The sequence below is a fragment of the Cygnus atratus genome, chromosome 3, assembly GCF_013377495.2.
Source record: "Cygnus atratus isolate AKBS03 ecotype Queensland, Australia chromosome 3, CAtr_DNAZoo_HiC_assembly, whole genome shotgun sequence".
Taxonomy (NCBI): domain Eukaryota; kingdom Metazoa; phylum Chordata; class Aves; order Anseriformes; family Anatidae; genus Cygnus; species Cygnus atratus.
The window spans coordinates 88,239,901-88,261,397 of NC_066364.1; the positions used below are offsets into that span (position 1 = coordinate 88,239,901).

The 21,497-nt window shown below is 68.4% G+C and overlaps 1 protein-coding gene across 1 annotated transcript; it reads left to right on the top strand.

Moving 5' to 3' along the window:
* The first annotated feature begins 4,123 nt into the window (after positions 1–4,123).
* LOC118252734 (uncharacterized) lies at positions 4,124–21,038 on the top strand. Its single transcript, XM_035556325.2, has 31 exons — positions 4,124–4,651; positions 6,960–7,067; positions 8,368–8,502; positions 8,984–9,115; positions 9,203–9,394; positions 9,478–9,561; positions 9,757–9,875; positions 9,976–10,090; positions 10,335–10,421; positions 10,640–10,755; positions 11,066–11,219; positions 11,446–11,537; positions 11,615–11,705; positions 11,999–12,127; positions 12,269–12,525; positions 12,642–12,765; positions 12,923–13,108; positions 13,235–13,390; positions 13,746–13,966; positions 14,372–14,549; positions 14,719–14,865; positions 15,038–15,388; positions 16,036–17,571; positions 17,914–17,994; positions 18,301–18,387; positions 18,495–18,586; positions 18,675–18,760; positions 19,290–19,356; positions 19,550–19,710; positions 20,017–20,169; positions 20,583–21,038. Exons 1-31 carry the CDS (start codon positions 4,235–4,237, stop codon positions 20,816–20,818), a joined length of 6,090 nt encoding a protein of 2,029 aa, XP_035412218.1. The 5' UTR covers positions 4,124–4,234; the 3' UTR covers positions 20,819–21,038.
* The last annotated feature ends 459 nt before the right edge of the window (positions 21,039–21,497 follow it).

Consider the following 21,497-nt stretch of genomic DNA (forward strand, 5'->3'; position numbering starts at 1 on the left):
TGGGCGGCTCGGCCTCCTCCTTGCTGACCGCAGGAGCCCCCCAGCGAGGGGCAGCTCTGGGGGCGCGCCTGGTGGGTGCTGGGGCTTGGGGCGGGTGGGGGGAGAGGGGGCACAGCTCGGCCCTGGGTAGGGACAGGGGGAAGGCCGGTGGTGGCTTTTGCTTCCTTTGGGGCCGTGCAGGCTGCAGCTGGGGACAAAAGTGCGTGCATGGCGTGGGCATCGCAGCCCTGGGGGTGCTCAGAGTCTGGAACAGGAGTGTCCCCATCCCCGTGTCCCTCGTCCAGGCTCCCTGCTCCTCGTCCCCACGCCTGGGTGGGGCGGGCAGGGGAAGGCGCAGGTAGCTGTCACCGCTGTCCCAGCCGCGGGCCCCGTCGCGCACACTGGCCCCATTGTGGGGCAGGCTGCCGCCCGGCTTTGGGGTGACAGCTGTCCCCGTGCGGCGGCACCGGGAGCCCTTCCCCTCCCTCCCTGTAGGCACCAGCTGCCCCATCCTTTCCCTCCCCAGCCCTGGCAGCTGGCAGCCCGGCATTTGTGGGGAGGGGGGCAGCAGGTGGGGGCCCAGCTGCCAGCTAGTGCCACGACGTGGCTCGGCTCGTCCCCCCCCCGCAAAGCACCCCTTCCTGGGTGCTCACCCGCCTGGGGGTCCCCCTCCAGCTGCTCGTGTCTGTCCCCCCCCCCCCCTGCCTAATACAGGACCGTGGCCGTCCCCACCTGTCCCCAGCAGCTGCCCCAGGCTCCGGCCCCGTCTTCCCCTCGCATCCCGCAGCCGCAGGAATGTCATTCCCGTGGGCACAAGGGGCCTTTGTGCCAGCAGAGGGCTGGAGGGGGGACAAAGCCCCCTCCCCATCCTCCTGCACCGACAGCCGGGTGCTGGTGTGGGGAGCAGCCCCGCCACCAAGGCAGCTCCCCGGTGAGCCCGAGGGACACCCTGGGTCCGGCCACCCGGCGAGGGGAGCGGGGACCCCGTGGGCACGCTGCCCCTGGGGAGGGCCGGGGGGTCCCGGGGGCTGAGTGCCGCCCGGCAGCTGCTGGGTTCGGCCTTTTTCAGCAGCTGCCGGCAGCACGGGGAATGCTTTTGGGGCCTGGCCACGGTGCGTTAAACAAACTATTTATAGCGCTCGCCTCCCCCGGCACCCAGCGCCTGCATTCCTCCCGCATGGGGCCGGGGCTCGCTTGTCACCCGTGCTCCCCGACACCCTCCCGGCCAGCACAGCTGCCACCAAGGCCAGCAAGAGAGGGATTTTATGAATCCCTGGGGCTCCGGGGCTGGCCCTGTAGCTGGCAGCATGGGTAGGCGAGGAGGGGGTGCGGCCGTCTCCCCCCAGCAGGGGCCACGGGATGTGTCCCTGCATGGTCCCTCCCTGGTGGTTACATGGGGAGACCTGGGTGCTGCGCAATCGGTATTCTGAAGAAAAATGGGCAGCCTGAGGGGAAGCGGCCTGGCAGGTCGCAGGCAAAAAAGGAGCCGTCGAGGTGGTGAGGGACTTTCAGCTCCTCGGTGGGGAGGGATGAAGGGCAGGAGGGAAAAGGAGAGAGCAAGAGAACAGCGTGCAGGAGCGCTGACAGGTCACAGCAGGGCTCTGCATGTCCTGAAGGACTTGGTCCAAACCGTAGATGGGGACGCAGGGCTTCAGTGCCCCTTTTCTTGTTATTGGGGTTAAGAAAGCAGACACCGGTGGGATTTCGTTTTCTTTCCAGACTGCGCTCCCTCTGCAGCTCTGTGCCTGCCCCAACCAGAGGAGCAGGGACCGTTCCCCTGGGCCGTGCTTTTGCCCAGATGTGAAACGAGGCTCAAGGCCCTGACCTCCCGGCTGGGGAAAAGGGCTTGGCAACCTTCCGTGTTGCTGGCACAACAAACCGGCCTCTTGACGAGTCCCAGCAGCTTGGCAAACAAGCCCTGCCCCGCTTTCAGCTGGGTGTCGCAAGTACCTGGCTCCGGCAGCGGAGCAGCCGCCTCTGCTGCTACCTGCATTCGTGCCCTGGGAAGAGGCTGGTTTCTGCAACCCCTCTGTTCCAGAGCGGTTTTCCGATCCCCACCCTCTGCGCCACGTAACGTCCCCGGGAAGGCGCAGCATCACCTCCGTGCTTGGCCGCCGCCTCCCTTTCTCCGGGGACCGAGCCCCGGGGATTGCCCCCGTGGGCACCGCCGATGGGAGGCTCCCCGTCCCCACCGGCTCGATGTCTCGGGCTTTCCCCAGGGATGGGCAAAGCTCCCCAGGGAGCAAGATCTCCGCTCTCTCCCCTCGCCACGTACCTGCTGGGGAGATCAAGGCACCGAGAGAGGAAACGGCTCAGCTGGTGTCAGCCACATAACAGCAGCCCCAGGAGCCTCACCACCAGGCCACGCGCTGCGCCCTCCGCTTCCCCGATAAAAAACGGGGACGGGCTCCCTCCCGGGGACACACAAACCCCGTTGCAGCTGCAGCAAAGCTTCAGGTCCCGCGTCCTTCACCGGGGCTCCTCTTGCTGCTGGCGCAGGAGCCCTCCGACCGCAGCGGAGGCCGGGGGAGGCCGGTCCCGGGGGCTGACGTCAGCCCCGGTCCGTGCGGCTCCCGGGCCCGGAGCTGCTTCTGATTCAGGCACGTGGCATCTCTGCGCTGAGGCACGGCCAGCCCTCTTCCCTCATCCGTCCCCGGCTCCCCAGGAGGAATCTGTGGGGCTGGGAAAGGTCACCCTGCCTGCGCCGCCCTGATGGGGCTCTCTGGGCACAGGCTGGGACATGGGGACAGCGGTAGCGTTCAGGCCCTCGCGTCTCCCCCTTCTCCTAAATTCTGCTTGACCGGGAGCCAAGAGCAGGGGCTTGCAGGCTGGGCTTTTGAAGGGAACAACAAGAGGAGGAAATGAAGCCAGACAGCCAGCAGGAACAAAACAAGGGTTAGACACAGGCGGGAAGCGGAAGGGCACGGACCTGCGGCATGGACCTTCCTGCCTGCGCCCTCATCCCACCGAGCGTGCCTCCCCCAGCCCGCTGGCCTGTCCGGCACCACCAGCAAGCCTCTCTTCCCCGGGGAGCGCCCCGTGTGCCCCAAACACCCGTCTGCTTGGTGCTCGGTGCCTCGTGGCATCCCCTGCCCGGGCGCTCCCGTCCCTTGGGCAGCGGGGCGGCAGCTGGCGGAGGATGACAGAGGCGTATTTTGGGGCCGGCTGCCAGCTCGGGTGTGAAACAGGACCCTGCCCCACAGCCCACGTTGCTGCGGTGGGCAGATGTTGTCCCTCCCTCCCCGCCACTGCCACCCCGACAGATGGGGTCAGGGCAGTATCGCTTACAGGGAGGAGGGGGCATTTAAATGGGCGGCCGGCTGCGGGGTTTTTTTTGGGTGTTTTTTTTTTTTTTTTTTTTTTTTTTTTTTTATATACCGTTGTCATCCCCCGCAGCGAAGGCATCCCTGCCATTCGGGCTGGCGGCGGGTCCGCGTGGGGGTAGCTGAGCGGGACGGGCTCCTCTTGGAAAAGAGGCAGAGCGGGGGCACGAGGGCGGAAAGCTCGCCAGGACGGCGAAGAGCATCGGGGAGCCGAGGTGACCCCGCTCCGAGCTGCCCCGGAGCGCAGCATCTCCCCGGGGCGGCGGCTCCCGGTGCCGGTGCCGGTGCCGGTGCCGGTGCCGGTGCCGAGGGCTCCCCGTGCCGCAGCCGGGGGGCAGCATGCCCGCCCCACCGCTCGCCGCCCCGCTGCTGCGCGCCCTGCTCGGCCGCCTGCTGCTGCTGGCCCGCAAGCGCCTCCTGCCGCCTCTCCGCCGCCTGGGCCGCCGGCTGCGCTCCGGGGAGAGCCGCCAGGCCCTGCTCACCTGCCTGCTCTGCATCCTCAACCTGCACAAGAAGGTGGACGGCTGAGCCGGCCCGGCGGAGGGGGGCCGGGCGCGGCGCCGCCTCCCCGCCTCCCCTGCGCTGCCCGCCGCCGGAGGAGGGACGGGCACCGGCACCGGGGAGGGGAGGGGAGGGGAGGGGAAGGGAAGGGACGCGCCCCGGCGGGGGCGGAGGGGCCGGCGAAGCCTCCCGAGCCCCGGGCCATGGGAGCCGGGTCCCCGGAGCCCCCCCCGGCCGCCGCGGGGCCGCCCCGCTGAGCGCCCCCCCGGCGAGGGGCGGCCCCGGCACCGCCGCGCCCGCTCCGGGGCGGGCTCCGGCAGCGGGGGAGCGGCGGCGCCGCTTCGCCCCGAGCAGCCCGAGCCGGATCCCCGGGGTCCCCCCGGCTCCCCCGGGCCTCCTCCCCGTCCCGGAGCCCCGGCCGGAGCGGGAGGATGTCGGGCAGCACGGCGAGGAAGGTGCAGCCCTTCACCATCAGCACCAAGCTGTCCCTGCCCAAGTGCGCCGCCGATTTCGCAGCCGACGCCTGCCCCGGCATCGCCCTCGCCTCGGCGCTGGACAACCACCGGGGCCTCCGGAGAGACCTCAACCAGCGCATCTCCCTCTACCTGGCCCAGGCCAGGGGGGGTCCCGCCGGGCCCCCCGGCCAGCCCCGCCGCGGGGAGGAAGGCGGCGAGGAGGAGAGGCTGAGCCGGGGCTCCCTGGCGCGCTCCATCAAGAAGATCACGCTCTCCAACTGGCACGGGGAGGCCGGCTCCGGGGACGCAGGGGGGTCCGGGGACCCCGGCCGGGCTGGCGGGGAGAGGAACCACAACAACAACAACAGCAGGACGGGGAAGGCTCAGTTCAAGGTAAGCGCTCCCCTGGCACCCTGCTCCCCGTCCCGCTTCGGGGCCGGCTCCTGGTTCAGCTCCTGCGGCGGGAGGGCTGCGGGGTGCTCGAGGGCGAGCTGGGGATGGGCTAGCCCAGGGCGAACGTGGGATGGGAAAGCTCGACCCCACAGCCCGAGCCCGGGGGGGCTCAGCCCTTCGGATGCTTGCGGTTTGCGCGGTTGCGTGCGGGGAGCTGGGAACTCGCCCCCCGCTCTTTTACCAGGGGGGAAACCGAGGCTGGGAGAAGGGAAGTGACTCACGAAGGGCCGCGCAGTGAGGCAGAGCCAGGACAAGGCTCCTGCCCGCCCGGCCCCCGCCACGGCCGGGAGCAGGACCCGGGAGCCCTGGCAGCCTGCCCTCCGCGTTTCGGCACCGGCGGACGCCCCGAGAGACCCCCTGTGCGGCACGGATGGGGAGCGGGGCGGCTCGGAGACCTTGCCAGGATCTCCTTGTGCTTTAACCCCGACCCGCAGCAGCTGGTTTCGCAGCGGGGTAGCGCCGGGGAGAGCCGTGCAGCCGGCTGCCAAAACCCTCTTCTTCATTGCCAATAAAGGCCAGGCGCAGCCTCGCAGGAGCTGCCGGGCCCTTCAGCACGCAGGCAGCTCCTCATAGCATGAGCCTGCGCAGCCCGAGGGGCATCAGCATGAGGGCTCCCCTCATTCGTACAAGGCAGGGCCCTGCGCTCACCCTGGAGGTGCTGTTCGGGGCGCAGGACGGTGCCAGGATCGGCCCTCGCTGCCTGCACGGTGTGGGGGGGTGGAGCTGGGAGGGAGGCTGCAAGATGGAGCTCGGGGAGGCAGGGCGAGAGCCAGGGCACCCGGCAAGCGGCGTGCGGTGCGGGGTGGCAGCCGGAGGAGGGCAGGGAGAGCTGTCCCTCGGGAGGCTGGAGGGCAGGCACAGCAGCTTGCTGGGGCTCTCCCAAGCCTGCCCCGCGGCCCCCACCAGCCCAGCCCCGGCCTCGGCTCTGCTGCGACCTCCCAGCCCTGCGGGAGGCCGGGACCTCCGACGGGACGAGCACAATGCAGCTGCAGCCTGGAAGGGTTCTGGCACCGCTCCTTTTGCTCGCGTGAAGTCATTGGCACCTACCCTTCTAAGGGACCGCGGCGAGCGTGTGTGCCGTGTTAGTTTTGCTTTTAGCGAGGGGCAGAAACCTCCTCAGAGGAGGCAGCTGAGGCTGCTGCGCTCTTTCCACGTGTGGCTGTGAAGGCTGTGTTCCTGCCGGCGGCCGTGACCTCGTGGGCACCGAGGAAGAAGTTTTTCCTCCGATCCCTAGCCACCAGCCAAGAAGACGTGTGTGTGTGTGTGTTCGCGTGCAGATGCACGTGTGTGTGAGGCCAGGAGTGTGAGCCTTTGCACCTCTGCTTCACGTGGGAGGCACCGCTCCCTCTCGGCAGCCTTCAGCCTCCAGGGCAGCGAGAGGAAGGGTTTGTTCCGCCCGAGCGAGGACCCAGCTCCGGCCAGAGGGACCGGCCCCAGTGCGGGAAGGATGAAGTCATCCCTGTGCCGCCAGCCCTGTTTTCCTGCCGCCGGCAGGGCGCGGGACGGGGCCCTAAATAAAGCTCCCCCGTCACCTGCGGGCACGGCTCCCACTGCTGGGTGCGGGGGGCTCGCGGGCTGCAGCCAGCCTGGGACACCGCTGCCTACCAGAGGGGCTTCATGGGGTCCTGAATGGCATCTGATGGGCATAGAGGGTCAGAGGGACTGCCCTTGAGCACGGTCCAAGCGATCCCACGCGCTTCTTGCCCTGGGCTTGGGCCGCGTGGAGGCTAAGGTAATGCAGAGTTCATCCCGGGCCTCCTCGCCGTGCCTGGCCTGCCTTCCTCCTGCCCCTCCTGCTCACACCCCGGCCCCTCCATCCCGCGGGAGCCCTTCCCTGTGAGTCAGCCACCCTCTTAACTCTTGCCTCCCGGCCCGGCCGGCTTCAGGTGCCGGCAGCCCACGGGGCTCACATTTTCCTCTGCCCTGTAGCAGCGGAGGAGGCTGGGGACGCCAAGCCTGCCCACCGTGAGAGCGGGCTTGGACTGCCAGCAGCCGGTGGATGGTTTTTTTGCTGGTTTTGGAGTCGAATCAAGAGGAAAAAAGAGAAAAAAAAATGCATGTGTGGGGAAGCTAAAATGAAGACAGCACCAAGCAAAGCAGCTTCGGAAGCTCTTGCCTGCAAGCAGGGGCTGTGGCTGCTGCAGGGGGGTGTGCAGGAGCACTGCCAGGCTCTCTGCCGCTGGCACCCACCTCCTGCGGCCGCTCAGCTGCTGCCAGGCTGACGGGGCTGCGCCTTCCCCGCCTCTAGGTCTATCTCAGGAAGGATGTGGACGTGGAGGACGACAAGCAGGAGGCTGGGAGCCCCCAGGCCGGCGGTTTCTGCTCCCCGGTGGACAGAGGTTCCCCCTTCGAGGCGGTATGTCCCGGTGCACACTGCTGGGAAGGGGTGTCCAAGGGGTTGGGGATGAGCAAATGGGGCTGGGGGGTTGCTGCCGAGGAGCACAGAGCCCAGAGGTGCGTGCGGGCATCTGCCAAAAATGGGGTGCATCTATCGCCAGGGGGCACAGGGGCTGGGGTTTAGGGCTTGCAGGGGGCTGGGTTACGGGCTCTTCCAGCACTGGCTGTGTCAAGAGGCTGAGGATGACGGAGTCGCAGGAGGGCCTGAGAATCTGTGTTGCTATTTAAAAAAGCAGGAAAAAAAAAAAAAGGAGAAAAAAAAAAAAGATTTCTCTAGTTCTTGTGGTTAGGCAGAGAGGCTTTGAAAAGCGACTCCCATGTCATCAGCGGGGCAGCACATGCCAGAGTGGTTAGAGAGCCTGAAGCTCGCCCGAATCCTGCAGCTCTGCACCCAGGAGGTAACACCCTGGCATGCATGGGTGCGCCGAGCCCCCCGCAGGACTGCTGCCCCATGCCAGGAGCCTGCCCGGAGGGGACTGGGGGCTGGGCTGGGCTCGGGGCTCGGCCCAGGGGAGGTTTCTCCAGCAGGGCTGAGCTGGTGCCCGGGGGCTGCTCCTGCCTCGAGCTGGGGCACAACGAGCTCAGCTCCGGCTTGGGGTGGCCCCAGCTTTGAAAGCAGCCCTGCGGTGCCCGGATTTGGGGCCAGGGGGAAGCTCGGTCCCTGGGGGCAGCAGGGCCCCGTGCTGGGAATGAGCGCCTGGGAGAGGCCGCGCTCCCCCCGGGCTCCGTGCAGCTGGGCCCAGGGCTGCGCTTGGAGGGGGGCCAGCTCCTTGTGCTGGCTGACCTTCGCCGTTGCCCCCGGCGGAGCTGGAGCCCTGACAGAGCATTTCGTCAGCGCCACCCGCCCGCGAGGCCGAGCCCCGGGGGCGATGCTGCGCTTCTCCCCCCGCTGCCACCACTCGCTTGGGCTGGGGGTCTCCCTGGGTCGCTCTGCGCCCTTCTGTCCCCCACGGGGTGACCCTAGGGTGACACTGAGCGAACACCGTGGGCATGTACACTCCTTGAAACCCCCAGATGGCACAGGGACAAGCTGGGGGGCTGGGAGCGACCCGGGGCTGAGGGGCAGCCTGTCCAGCCCCCTGCAGGCTGCGCCTGGGGATGGGGTGAGAGTGCTCCAAATATGTCAGCAAAGCAACAGGATGAGGGACGGGGCAGGCTGACGTAGTTTAGTTGGGCTTCCAAAACTCGCTCTCCCCTGGGGACAGCAGGGAGGGCTCCCCAGGGTGACGCGCTGACCCCCCTGCCTCTGCCCCCCCCAGCTGGCACCCCACAAAGAGAGCCCCAGGAGCAAGGAGCCGGCGGCCCCGAGAAGCGTTGGGCGAAGTGTCGCGGGAGCACCCACCCTCCTCGACCCGAGCCCCCTGCTCGCACAGTTCAACCGGGAGATGCTGCAGGTGAGCCCGCCCGGGGGGCACAGGGGGAATAGGGCCGGGTCCGGCCGCCTTCCGCGCGGGCTGCGGGTGGGGTGCGCCGCGGGGAGGGCTGCGCGGCCGGCCTCGAGCGGAGCCATTGTTGCGGCGTGAGATCATCTTTGGCCGCCTCCGCCTGGCTGTCAGCCCCGGGGAGAGGGGGTCAGCCCGCACCGGGGCCCCGCTTCCTCCCCACGTGCACGCTCGCCTCCCGCCCCCTGTCCTCCTCCTCCTCCTCTTCCTCCTCCTCCTGCTTTCCCTTGCCCGCAGCGTGGGAACAGGGCGGCGGAGAGGGGCTGGGGCAGGGAGGAGAGAAGGGAGATGCTGCTCGCCTTCCCGTCACCGCCGGCTCCTTCACCAGCCCCATTGTGCCCAGGGGGGTTTGGGCAGCCCCCCAGCCTCTCAGTGCCATGTCCTGGGGGGTCTGGCGGAGGCGTCCGTCCACACGGCTCTTCCCACACCGCAGGCGGAGGGCTGGGTGCGAGGCAAGCTGCGGGACCTGAAGGACGGCTGCGACCTGCAGGGCTGGGAGCAGGTTGCCCAGACCCTGCAGAGGGAGATGAAGGACTTCGAGAACACCCTGATCAAGCTCAGCCAGGTGAGGCCAGGCTGCGGCACTCACCCCGTGGAGTCCCCCGGGCTCTTTGTGAGCCCCCTGTGACCGATGGGGTCCCTCGCCCCGCAGATGGGCGAGCAGCTGACGTGCAGGCCGAGCCCCGGCGCCGAGGCGGTGCGGAGGCAGCTGCAGGCCCTGCGGGAGCAGTGGCAGCTCCTGAAGCAGACGGCCGCCAGCCAGAGCCGGGCCCTGGGCGGGCTGCGCAGCCTGCAGGACTTCAGCAGGAAGGCGGAGCGGCTCGAGGCCTGGATCCGCCACAAGGTGCGGGCAGCGGGCGGCAGGCAGCGTGCCCCGGGGGCGGGCTGCCACATCCCCCGCCTGCTCACAGCCTCCCCCTGTCCCAGGAGGAGAAGCCCTGCCTGGCGGCCCTCCTGCAGGAAAGCCCGGACAAGATCCAGCTCACCCGCCGCATCCTCGACTTGAAGCAGGTGGGGGGGAGCTCGGCCTCCATCTCCTCCCTCTTACGGCTTGGGATGTGGCAGGCTGGCCCTTGCCCACCCAAGCTGCTCTCCGAAACCCAGCCAGTGCCCCCAAAGCTGGGGCACGGCTCAGGTGCGAGGTCTCGGAGAGCGTGGCCGGGGGGATGGACGGTGGGTGCTGATTTCTGCCTCTGCTCGGCTCAGGAGGAGCAGCACTTCCAGAGCCTGCACGAGGAGCTCAACAGCCTGGCTCAGAAGCTGGAGAAACAAGGCAAAAGCGAGAGCAGGAGCATCTCTGCCCGGCGCAAGCACCTCAACAAAATGTGAGCGGAGGCAGCAGGACGTTGAAGCAGGGGCCTGCAGCTGGCACGGGCAGCGCTGCGACACGAGCCGCCCTTCACCTCTGCAATTCCCTCTATGCAGGTGGCTGCGGCTGCAGGGCACCCTGAAGGAGCATCACGAGGCTCTGCAGCTGGCCCTGGAGGTCGCTGCCTTCCTCCAGCAAGCGGATGCCCTGCTGGGTGCCATCCACGCCAAGGTACCAGCCTTGCACAGCCCTGTGCAGAGCATAATTGTGGGGGCAGCACCCCGCTCTCGTCCCCTGCGTGGAGGCTGCTGCGGATGGAGCGTCCTCAGGGTGTGAGAGCTGGGGGGCAGAGCCCAGCACGGGGTGGGGAGACACAGAGCGGCAAATGTAGCTTGGCTGGAGGGACATGCACACGCCAGAGCTGAGGGCAGGGTCTTGTCCTCCTCCCCGCACTGACTGCGGCTTCTTCTTACAGTGGAGGAGCGTCTGCGGTGTGGGGAAGCAAGGGGAGGCCGAGGCAAGCCGGGATCGGGATGTCAGGGACATAGCCAGCCAGGTGATGGTAAGTGTGGGTGTTGGCCTCGTCCTCTGAGCCCTGGGAGCATCCTGGGGGACAGGGGGCTTGCGTGCCTCGTGGGGTCAGCGCTGGCAGCAGTGGGGCTTGGGGCTCGGTGTGCACCCCACATCCACGTGGGGCAGCTGGGGCTGAGTGTGGGGGCAAGCAGCCACCGTGTGCGGCTCGTCCCCTGCCGGCCGTGCCACCACTCCCCTGTCCTGCAGATGCTGGACGTGACCGTGTCGCAGCTCCTCAGCCTGCAGCCCAGCCTGGCAGCCCGAGTCACCCCCAAGCACCGAGACGTGAAGGAGAGCTGGGCCCAGCTCCAGCAGGCGCTGAGGTAGGGCAGCCCCCAGCCCTGCTCCCCTGAGGCCTGGAGCAGCCGGGGGTGGCTGCATCTGGCTGTGGAAAGATGGGCTTGGGTTTGCAGCTTAGCCCCGGGGTCTGGGCTCCTTGGTCAGGTTCATGGTGCAGTGACCTTAGAGGGTTCCCTCCTTCTTCCATGCCTTGATCTCCTCTGGAAAACAGGGGGTGATCTGGACCACAAAAAGTGAGCTTTAGGGGCTCTCTCCACTTAGGGGCTCTCTTTTCTCCATCCTCTGCCCTCCCCCCCCCCCCCGCACCTCCCTTCACTCCCTGCCCCTTTCCAGGACCGAGAAGGCTCCAGCACTGGCTCTGGGAAGTGGTTTCCCAGGGGGAGAAGCTGTGGCTGCAAGCACTGAGCCCCACAGAGATGGTAGCAGCCGGGAGCCGGTGGGGAAGGACGCAGGAGACAAGCAGAAGAGAGATCCCGGCAGCAGCATGGTGAGCACGGCAGCTCAGCCCTGCCTCCCCCCGGCCTCTCCAGGGCCTCCGTGGTAGGAAGCCGGCCGAGCTTGTGGGAATTTGGTCATTGGCCAAAGCCCAAGCCCAGCGCTCTGCCGTGGCTCAGATACAGCCAGCCGCAGCAACGAGCCCCGTGACCGGCCCACGGCAAAGCAAAGCACGTTTGGGGCCGGGCGGAGGAGACATGGGAGCCTTGGTGCTGCAGGTGCAGAAGGACGTGTCGAGGAGGACGGCGGAGCACGTGCGCGGCGAGGAGAGCAGCCCCGGCTCTCCGGCAGCGGGAGGAGACAGCAGGAGGTACGGGCTCGCAGAGGTGGCTCTCGGGAGTGGGACGGAGTGGGGGTCCCCGTTGCTGACTGTCCCCCTCTCCACAGGAGGAGGAGGGGTCCTGGAGAGGTGGAGGCTGAGCGGGGCACGCGGCCCCCGGAGGCCCAGGTGCAGGATGTCTGCCAGGTGGCAAGCACGGTAACGTCTCCCCGAGAGCCCAGGCGTGTCCCCCTGCCCCTTCGCTCCCAGACCATCCGTAGTGGGGTCCCCCTTTCCCACTCCCCATTAATTGTGGGTGCACATGATCCCGTGCTCCTCAGCAGGCTGCATCCCCGCTCAAGGAGAGCGTGGCTCATGGCAGCCACCCAGCTCCCACGGGGGATGCAGAGAGCTGGGAAGGGCAGGCTCCAGCATGGCTGTGCCCCTGGTGAGCCCCCTCCAGCGTGGGGACACGGGGCAGGACCCATCCTGAGCGCTGTCCCTGCCTCCAGGAGGGGCAGGAGGCGGCGGGCGCGGGGAGCCCCCAGGTGGAGGCCATGCTGCGGGAGCTGGGCGAGCTGTGGGAGGACCTGCAGAGGAAGCACCAGGAGAATGGCGCCGTGCTGCGGGAAATCGATAAGGTGAGTGACCGGCATCACCCGCACGTTGCTCCAGCAGTGCCGTGGCCACCCGATGTCTGGCTACCAGCCTGGCTCCTGCAACCCTGGGTGGCTGGAAGCCAGGGCGACGGGGCCGGTCCCACCTCCCCGCTGTCCCCGCAGGCACTGAGGCTGGTGGGGGAGCTGGACCGTGCCGAGCGGTGGCTGCAAGCCGTGGCCGGGTCGCTCTCGGAGCCAGCCGCCATGAGGAGCCCCGCGGAGCTGCGCAGGGACCTGGAGGGGACGGGCCAGCTGGAGAGGCAGCTCCTGCTGTGCGGCATCAAGCTCCAGGCGCTGCGGGAGGAGGCGGCGGGCGAGACGCCCGCAGAGCACGAGGGAGCGAGGAAGATGCAGAGGAAGGTGGAGATGGTGGAGGAGAAGTGAGTAGCAGGGGAGGCTGCCTCCTCTCCAGTCCCTGGGTACATAGGGAGGAGGATGTTCCACCCAAGGAGGTGCAGGGGGCCCTGGTATCCATGACGGACGCCTGTCCCCGTAGGTTGGCACACGTGCAGGCAGCCCTGCGGCGCCGAGCCGCCGACCTGCGCGACTCCCTGGTGCTGTCCGAGTTCCTGCAGAACCTGCAAGAGGAGGAGGCGCGGAGCCGGCAGGGATCCGGGGAGGTGAGCAGCGGGGATGGGAGCCCTTTGGGATTGCCCAGCAGCTGGGGCCGGCCCAAGGGTTGGTCTGAGGCTTGCACGGGGGCTGCCCCTCTCCATCCTGGATGCCTTGGGGGTTGCTCCACATCTCTCTCACGCCCACTGTCTCTGTTGGCTTCAGCCAGGGAGCGGGCATTGTGGCTCGCAGGGGGCTTTTCCCCTGCTCTCGGCCCAGGCTGAGGACAGCAAGGAGGTGAGCAGCCCCTTGGGAGAGCTGCAGGAGGCCGTGGAGATGCTGAACGACGCGGTGAAGGAGCGGGAGCGAGTCATGGAGGTGGCGGCGGAGACGGAGAGCCTGGAGCGCCTGGTAGGGAACGGGGACGCGGGGCTTCAGGGACACAACCCGGGTGGCCCACACACAGCTGCACGTGCCACTTGGCTGGGAGGGGTCCCACCGCGGGGCTCATCTCTGCCCTCCCTCCCTCCCGCCCAGGTGGCAGAGGTGTCCCCGCGCCTGGAGGCCCTTCGGTGCAGCGCCGAGGCCCTGGCTCGCGACACCGCCCAAGCGGAGAGCGGCTTCACCACGGTGAAGAGCGAGAAGGACCTCCCGGGGCTGCAGGGCTTGCAGAGCCGGCAGCAGGAGATGGAGGTGAGCCCCGGGGAGCCCCGCGGCCGGCCGGGCACGTGGCGGGGAGGTGTCCGGGCAGGATGGGGCCATCCCGGGGAGGCGCTGGCCCCCGGGGGCCCAGGTGTCGTAAGCCTTGGCGTGCTGCGGCGTCTGGGCTGGAATTTTCCAGCCCGGGCCAGGGAAGGGGAGAAGAGCTTGCGTCAGCTCCCGTGTGCCAACGCCCGGCTGCCAGCACCTCGCTCATCTTTCCGCCGGCGGGGTGGTGACTCAGGCGGGCAGAGCGGGCGGGCGGGGAAACCGCACGGAGAAAACTCTGCCTCGCCATGTCACCCTCAGCATCCTGAGCCTTTTTTTTTTTTTCCCCTCTGGTCTTCAGCGTGCGGTATCGGAGACCCTGCAGGGGCAGCTGGAGGAGCTGGAGCGGGCAGCTGCCCGCTTGCAAGAGCTCTGCCCTGCTCGCCTGTGCCCCGTCAGCCGGGAGGTGCAGGACGCGCTGCGGGCGTGGGCAGGGCTGCGGGAGCTGCTGCGGCAGACCCGTGCCCACGTGCAGCAGGCCGGCCGGCTGCGGCACTTCTTCAGGGATTACTTGGCCATGATGTAAGTGGTGATGAGCCGGCGGGGTTGTCTCTGCGGCGGGGGAGCTGCTGGGAGCGTGGCGTTCCCGGAGCTGGGGATGCTCGCACGTTATGTGGGCAGTGCTGGAGCCGGGAGCATCTGGAGCCCGAAATGAGGGGCTGTGCCCGGTCTGCATGCACACAGCAGCCTGCTCAAGCCAGCCCCTGAGGGCTGCAAGGCCTTGCTTGAAGCCACCCCATCACCAAGCCATCCCAAAGATGGTGACAGCACGGGGACGGATGTCGGGGGGGACCTCAGGCCCTGCACAGCCGTCAGGGCCAAAGGGCATCGTGGCATCCCCGAGGAGCCACATCCCGTGGGAGGTGAGGGCAGGTTGGGAGTGGCTTCCCTGGGTTGTCCCTGAGCCCGTCCTTCGTGTGCCCTCAGCTCCTGGACGGAAGACACGCGGGCTCAGATCTTCTCCGAAAGCCCGAGCAGCCACGGCTTCCTGGAGACTCAGTGTGAGGAGCTGGAAAAGAAGATAGAGGGCAAGCTGAAGGAGTTTGAGGAGCTGGCGGCGGCGGGGCAGCAGCTGGTGTCGGAGGAGCACTACCTGAGCGCCACGGTAAGCGGCGGAGAGCCAGGACGGGGGAGCCACCCTCGGCATTCCACGGGAATCCTGCAGGGACAGTCCCTGGAGGATAGAGCGGGCGGTGGGCACGGAGCCTGGTGAGTGGTACGGGGCCCTGGAGCCCGGGGTCCCGGCAGGCCACCCAGCATCTCCGTCCCTCCAGATCCAGGAGCGCCTGGAGGAGCTGCAGAGCATGCTGGGCTGGGTGCTGGTGCGCTGGCGAGCGCAGAGGCACCAGCGGGACGCCGGGAGCAAGCAGGAGGAGAGGAGGGACCCCGAGAGCCCCTTGAGAGCATCCCCTGCCGCCCAGGTGAGTACCCAGCTGCGCTGAGAGCGCTGATGGAGCAGGCGGCACACAAGTAGATGGGGGACGAGCCACGCCTGTGTGGTGACACCCCTGGGACACTCAGGCAGGACAAAAGGAGGATTGTCCTGACAAAGTGCCGCCCATCCTTCACCTTCCCTCCTGTCTCATTCCCCAGGAGCAGCGTGCCCCGTGTGCTCAGGAGAGCATCCTCAGCCCAGCGAGGTCCACTCCCTGCTCCCTCGCCGTGCCCGCACAAGGACCAGAGCCGCGGGTGCCGGCAGGAGCGGCGGTCTCCCCTCCAGCATCACCTCTCTCAGACACCCCGTCGGGAGGGGAGCGGGGCTGGGGGGACCCCAGCATCTCAGGAACCCCCGAACAGGCTCTGGCCTGGGATCCCTCTGAGACCTCCATGCTGCTGCTGCCGCCACGGGGCCCCGGCGGGCTGGGGGGCACGGTCAACCTGATCCTGAGCATCGGCAAGAAGGGCGAGAAGAAGAAGGTGCAGATAGAGGAGGCACCGCGGACGGTATGTGGGGCTGGGCGGGGGGCTTGTAGGGCTCCTGGGTGTCCTCCGTGGTGGCACCCAGCCGGGCTGTCCCCAGGCGAGCTGCCTGGCCTGCATAAGTCTCTGCGGGATGTTGAGCGACTCCCGAGGGCTAAGGACCAGCTTGTGCCACCCCTTTCCTGCACTTCCCTGGCTGCAGCTCCTCACCCCCGCGCATCCAACACCCCTCTCTGTCTCTCTCTCCCCCTGCTCAGCTCCCTGCTACTAAACCCTCAGGCTGTAAAAACTTTTGGAAGCGTTGCCAGGGGCTTGTAGGAAACACTTGGGGTAGTTTAAAGCGAAAGAGAAAGCCGCCTCGCCAGCCGGCGGAAGAGGTAACAGCCCGGGGAGGCCGCATGCGGGGCGGAGTGGCTGCATGGTGTGAACCCGCCTGCTCCGGACCCGCGCTGCCGCAGCCACGCGCCCTGCCCACGGCACGCAGGGCGAAGGGAGGGTTGAGGAGGGGGGGCAGCCCCAAGGGACAGGAGGTGCTCTTCCAGCTCCTCCAGGCAGGGCCGCTTTCGAGGGCTGGGGATGGCGTCCGTGGGGAAGAGCACAGCCCTCGGGGTGCTGGGCAAAGTGTTTTCAGGAGCCGGGGGTCACCGCTCTCCGCCCCTCCGTGCCCGCAGGTGCTGCTGGAGGAGAGCTACGGGGAAAAGGCCAGGAAAAGCGCCGGCACGCCGCAGCCAGCAAAGCGGGCGCCTGCCGCGTCCTGCCGCCCTCCGGCACCCAGCTCCGGCACGCCGGCAGCCTCCCACACCCTGCCCAAGGCCGGCGCCGGCTCCCTCTTCAACAGCCTGCAGAGGAGGGAGCGGGCGAGGGCCGAGCAGGCGCGGCTGCTGACCCTGCAGGGGATCATGGGCGCCAGCTCCCTGCAGCCCCTGCCCGAGGAGCGGCACGGCCCCAGCAACACGTGGCCTCTCAAGTGCGGCTGGAGGAAGGCGGCGGGGACCCCCGGCCCCCCGCTCGGGGAGCTGCTGCTCTACGTGAAGAACCCCCTGGTGCGGGACATCGACGCCGAGTGCGGGGCGGCCCCCCGGCACCCCAAACCTCGCCACGATCCCCCTGGAGCCACGCTTCGCCAGGGGCTGAAGGCCGCGTGCCCCCACCTTTCCCTGGGGTCCGTGCTCAGCCTGGAGCTGCCCAAGGATGTGGCGGTGCTGGGGCGCCTCCGAGATGCGGCACCGCCGGAGGAGGAGGAGGAGGAAGAGAGGAAGGGCAGGGGGGTGAGGTGGTGGGAGCCCCCCAGAGAGGCCGGGCAGCAGGAGGACACGGGCGGGCACAGTCCCCGGCAGCCCGGCAATGACCTGGGGGTGTCCCCCAAAGCCGAGCGAGGAACGTGGTTTGAAGAGGTGAGCTTCAACCCCAGCTACGGCCGGCACAAGGCACGGGGCCCGGAGGCTGCCCGCAGCACCGGGGAGGAGCGCAGGAGCCCGCGGCACCCCGCCAGCACCAGCCGACGCCTCCCGGACTCGAGGCCGGGCCGGCTGCCCCACATCAGCGTGCTGCACGAGCAGCTCGGCCGCGAGCAGGACGTGCTGGCCGCCCGCCTGGGCCAGGACAGCAGCCCCGGTGCCGCCTGCAGGGCCAGGCACCGCGAAGCTGCTCGGCTGGAGATGGGGACGTCCCCCTCCGGCACCCCGGTCAGGGCAGGAGCCGTCCCCGGTGTTGTCCGTGCTCAGCACCCACCCAGCGGCGCCCAGCCCGGGGGGTCCCCGGCTTCCCCCGCTGCTCCCACCCAGCTCTCCGTCTTCGAGTGGGCGCTGGGGTCCCCGCAGCCCCCCAGCCCGGCGCCGGGTGCCGGGGAGGTTTGCCACCCTGCCCACGGGCAGTTCGAGGAGGAGGAGGAGGAGCTGCAGGCCATCTGGGACGGGGCGGGCGAGCGGCGAGCGCCCAGCCACCCGCCGGGGAGCCCCCCCAGTTCCGACACCGCCGGGGGGCCCCTCATCCTCTCGGCGGCCAACAACGTGCTGGTGGCCAAGTTCACCCTCCCCACCGCCGCCCGGATCCTGCACAGCCCGGCGGGAGGGAAGGGGCACGGAGGCAGCCCCCACGGGCACGGGGCAGCCCCCTGCGTGGAGGAGACGGTGTCCGCGGCCCCCTCGGACAGCCCCGGTGTGTGGGATCGGCGGAGGCATCGGGAAGAGGAGAGAGAGGGCAGCCAGGTCAGTGCTACGGCTGGGGGCTCTCCCTCGGGGTTGGCAGGGTAGCGGGGTGCCCTAGATGATTTTGGGGACCCTGAGGGGTGAGGTGATGCTCACGTGCTCCAGCTGGGGATGTGGGGGAAGAGCGAGGGGCTGAATTCGGGAGTGCCAGCTGCACGGTGCTCCCCTACCAGTGCTCAGCCTTAGCAAGGCAGCACTTGACCCTAAAAAAAAAAAGGGCGCCCTGATGTAACTCAGCCCCAGTTGTCCCATTTGATGTTGCCCACTGGTGGGGGTCAGACAAAGCCCACATGCCATGGGGCTGCTCTGGGGCTCCCTCCCTCACCTGCTGTCTGCTTGCAGGCTCCTGCTGGTAAAACGGAGTTTCAGATGATGGAGGGGACGCTGGAAAGGAAGCACGTGCTGCAGACGGGAGGGAGGAAGGTACGGTCAGTCGCCTTCGGGACCGGGGTGCTGGGCCATGAGGCCATGGGGGCTGCTGGAGTGTGGGGCAGTGAGCAGACTCCTCCGTGCACCCCAGCCTCCTGGCAGCTGCGGGGCACGGGGCCTGCGGGAAGGACCCCGATGGTCCTAATAGTGGCACCCCATAGCATCTCACGGATGCTGGCCCCACCGTGTGCACAGAGCCCCCCCAGGGCTGCAAGTGGCGGGGGGCACTGCGCCTCATCCAAACCCCTTCACCCACCATCCCCTGTGTCACCACTGCTGTCCCCTGCTCGTGTCCCGCAGGCGAGCTGCCGCGCCTGGGGCCTCTTCCACGCCGTGCTGATGAGGCAGACGCTGTGCTTCTACCAGGACCGGAGGGACAGCCTCAAGGTACGGTGCCTTGAGGGGGGGCTGTGTATGGGGGGGGTCCCTGTGGCCGGCTGGGGAAGGGGGAGCTGCAAACCCTGCCGTGGTTTTTGCTCTTCCCTGTGCTGCAGAGCTCCGTGGTGGCCCTTCCCCTCAACCTCGCCGGGGCCGTCTGCACCCCGGACACCGAGTACACCAAAAAGACCAACTGCTTCAGGCTGCAGTGAGTACCCCCGGCCCGGCCCCCGGGAGATGAGGGTTCACCTACAAGCCACGCTTTTCTTGCTGCTGACCTCTTCTTCCCCTGGCAGGCTGCGGGATGGCTCCGAGTACCTCCTGCGGGCCCCATCGCAGCCCCTGATGAACGAATGGGTCTCCAAGCTGCAGCAAAACTCAGGTGAGCAGCCCCTGGAGTGGGCAGGGAGGAGCAGGCACCTCTGTGTTGCAGCCCCTTTGGAGGTGGGTGTGGGATGGATGAGCCGAAGCACGGCCTCGCCTCTGATTTATGCAGGCTCCTGACCTGCCTCGGGAGCTGTGTGCTTCTCTGCCAGCAGGATTTGGAGGCTTTGTTTTCACACCGCGCGCACAGTTAGAAATCAGGAATAACAGGGCTGACGTCAGCCGAGGCTCAGCAGCAAAAAAGCCAGCCTCGGGAAGATTACAAATGGGCTCTGGTCTTCCCGTGCCCTTCATCTTCCATTCCCGTGGGGCCTGGGAGCCCCTTCCAGGCGAGGAGATCTGCCAGACCAGCATCTCCCCACTGCCACCGCCATTCCCTGGGGGCTCGGGCTGTGCATCCCGGGCTGCTTTGCAGGAGCCAGCGCAGCCCCTGCAGCCGGTGGCCACGGGTGGTCACCCCGCGGGCTCTCTGGGGTGTCCCGTGTGCCCCCCCGTGCTGCAGCGTGCCTCTCTGCCCCTGTGCCCAGGTTTCCCCGAAGTGGATTACTTCCAGGCGGCCGCGCAGTGCGTCGAGGGTGCCAGCGCTGCCGGGGGGTGAGTAGCCAGGGGGGGCTACCCTCTCACCGCCTCGGGTGGCCCACAGCAGGCAGTGGGGTGCCATGAGGCACTTTCCCACTCGGGGGGGGGGGGTACCAGCCGCTTCTTCCACTTGTCCCTTGCGCTGAGGCTCTGCCCAAGCTCCGTCAGCCCGCAGCAAGCCGAGCTGTACCTCTCTGCTACCTTCCAGCTTCGGCAAGGCGCCCGGCCCCGGCAGCTCCCACCTGCAGGGTCACCATCAGGCCGTGACCGCCAAGAGCCAGGAGATCGTGGTGCTACCCCGCTCAAACGCCCGGCTGCAGCTGCCCCTGGACGCGCAGGATGGCCCCGCCGATGGCACGTCGGCAGCAGGTGACTTCCTCGCCTCCACGCCTCCAGGCCCCGGGGGGGTCTCCCCTACTTGCTGCCCAAATGCAGCCCCAGCGGGTGCTCTCGGGGTTGCTCTGCTCCTGCCCGAGCTCCGTGGCAGAGCGCGAGGCTGGGCTGTCTGGGAGGATGCAGGGCTGTCCTGGGGTGGCCTTGCCTTGTGTCATAGTGCCGTGCTGGCGTCTGCAGGACATCCTGACTTGGGGTCAAGGCAATCCACTGGTGGAGAGCGTATCCACCTGGGCATGTGTCCCTGTAACACCTCCTTGACCTGTCTCTGTTCTGTTTCAGAGGATGTCCGTGGGGCTGTCAGCCACACAGCCGGGCCCAGGGAGCAGCAGTGGTCACCCAGGACGTCCCCTGGGCTGTGGGACAACGGCTGCCCCGGTGACGACGACTGCGGGCTGGTGGCCAACAAGCGGCGGTCCTACTCCTTCACCTCAGGTACGGTGGGGTCGGGGCACACGCGTATGGGGCAGCCTTGTCCAGCAGCCCCATCAGGGCAGGAGGTGCTTCACCCAACGGTGTTTGTCCCGTTGGAGTGGTGGTGGCCATGGGATGGGTCACCCATCCCACCAGGAGGCATCTCCCCCGCCTTGTGCCATCTCCGAGCACCCTACGGGGTGGCTGTGCTCAGCCCCACAGCTACCAGTGTGAGGACGATGGCTTCTCTGGGCAAGCTCCTGGTTTTGCTGTCACAGCCAGGAGGTGGCACCAGCGCCCCTGTCCCCAGAGCCACCCGTGCGGTGCTGGTGTCCCCATCCCTGCACCCCGGTCTGCAGCACCCCATGCCCTGCTCGGGGAGGGCTCGAGGGGGGGGGTGGGGGCTGGCAGCCTCTCACTGCTCCCTCCCGCAGCCACCTACCAGAAGATCACCCCCGTGGCCGTGCCCCAGGAGCCGCTGGAGGCCGGGAGCAGCTACTCGGTCACGCTGTACATCGGGGACCAAGCGGCGGCCGTGCCCAGGGCGCGCTGCCACTCCTTCGTGGCGCGGCCGGGGAGCCCGCGGGACGCGCTGGGGGAGAAGCCCCCCGGCCCCCCCCGCCCCAAGAACAAGTCCGTCTTCAAGAAGTTCTTCGGCAAGAAGGAGTGAGCCCCGGCCGAGGGGGAGGAAAGCCCCCGCCTGCCCGTGTTCCTCCTCTCGGGTGCCGTCCTCGCACCGTCTCCGCTCCCAGCACCAGCTCACCGCTCGCCGCCTGCCCGGGGGGGCTGCACCGCACCCCCGCCTCCCCCTTCCCGCCCCCGGGCCTCCCCCCACACGCAGCACAGGCAGGGCCGGGGGTGTTTTTATTAAAAAACAGATAGACACGCGGGCTGGGAGCTTCTTCATCCAGCCCGCAGAGGGGCTCCGGAAGGTGGGTGGTGGTCGTGTCAGAGGAGGGGGCTCCCGTGGCCGGGCTCGGTGCTGCTCGAGGGGAAGCCTGAGCCACCCGGCATCTCCCGAGGAGCTTGGTCCTGTGGTTTTCCGTGTTGTCCCCGGCCCAGCTCGTCCCTCACGGCACCTGGACCCCGTTTCCCTCACTTGCTCAGCCTCGAGCCTTGTGCTCGGCGCAGGATGGCCGCAGGCAGGCGCGTGCTGCGTGCTATGGTGACGGTCAGGGAGCGTGGCCAGACCCCGGGGGCTTCCCTGTCCCAAAATTTTGCAATAGCTTCGCCAGGCCATGCTGGTTTCAGCCACTCTGGTTCCTGTCTGTGCCGGGAAGGGGAGGGAGCCCAAACCCCCATCCGGGTGTGCACCAGCCCTTGGGCAAAAAGGGCAGGTCTGTGAGGAC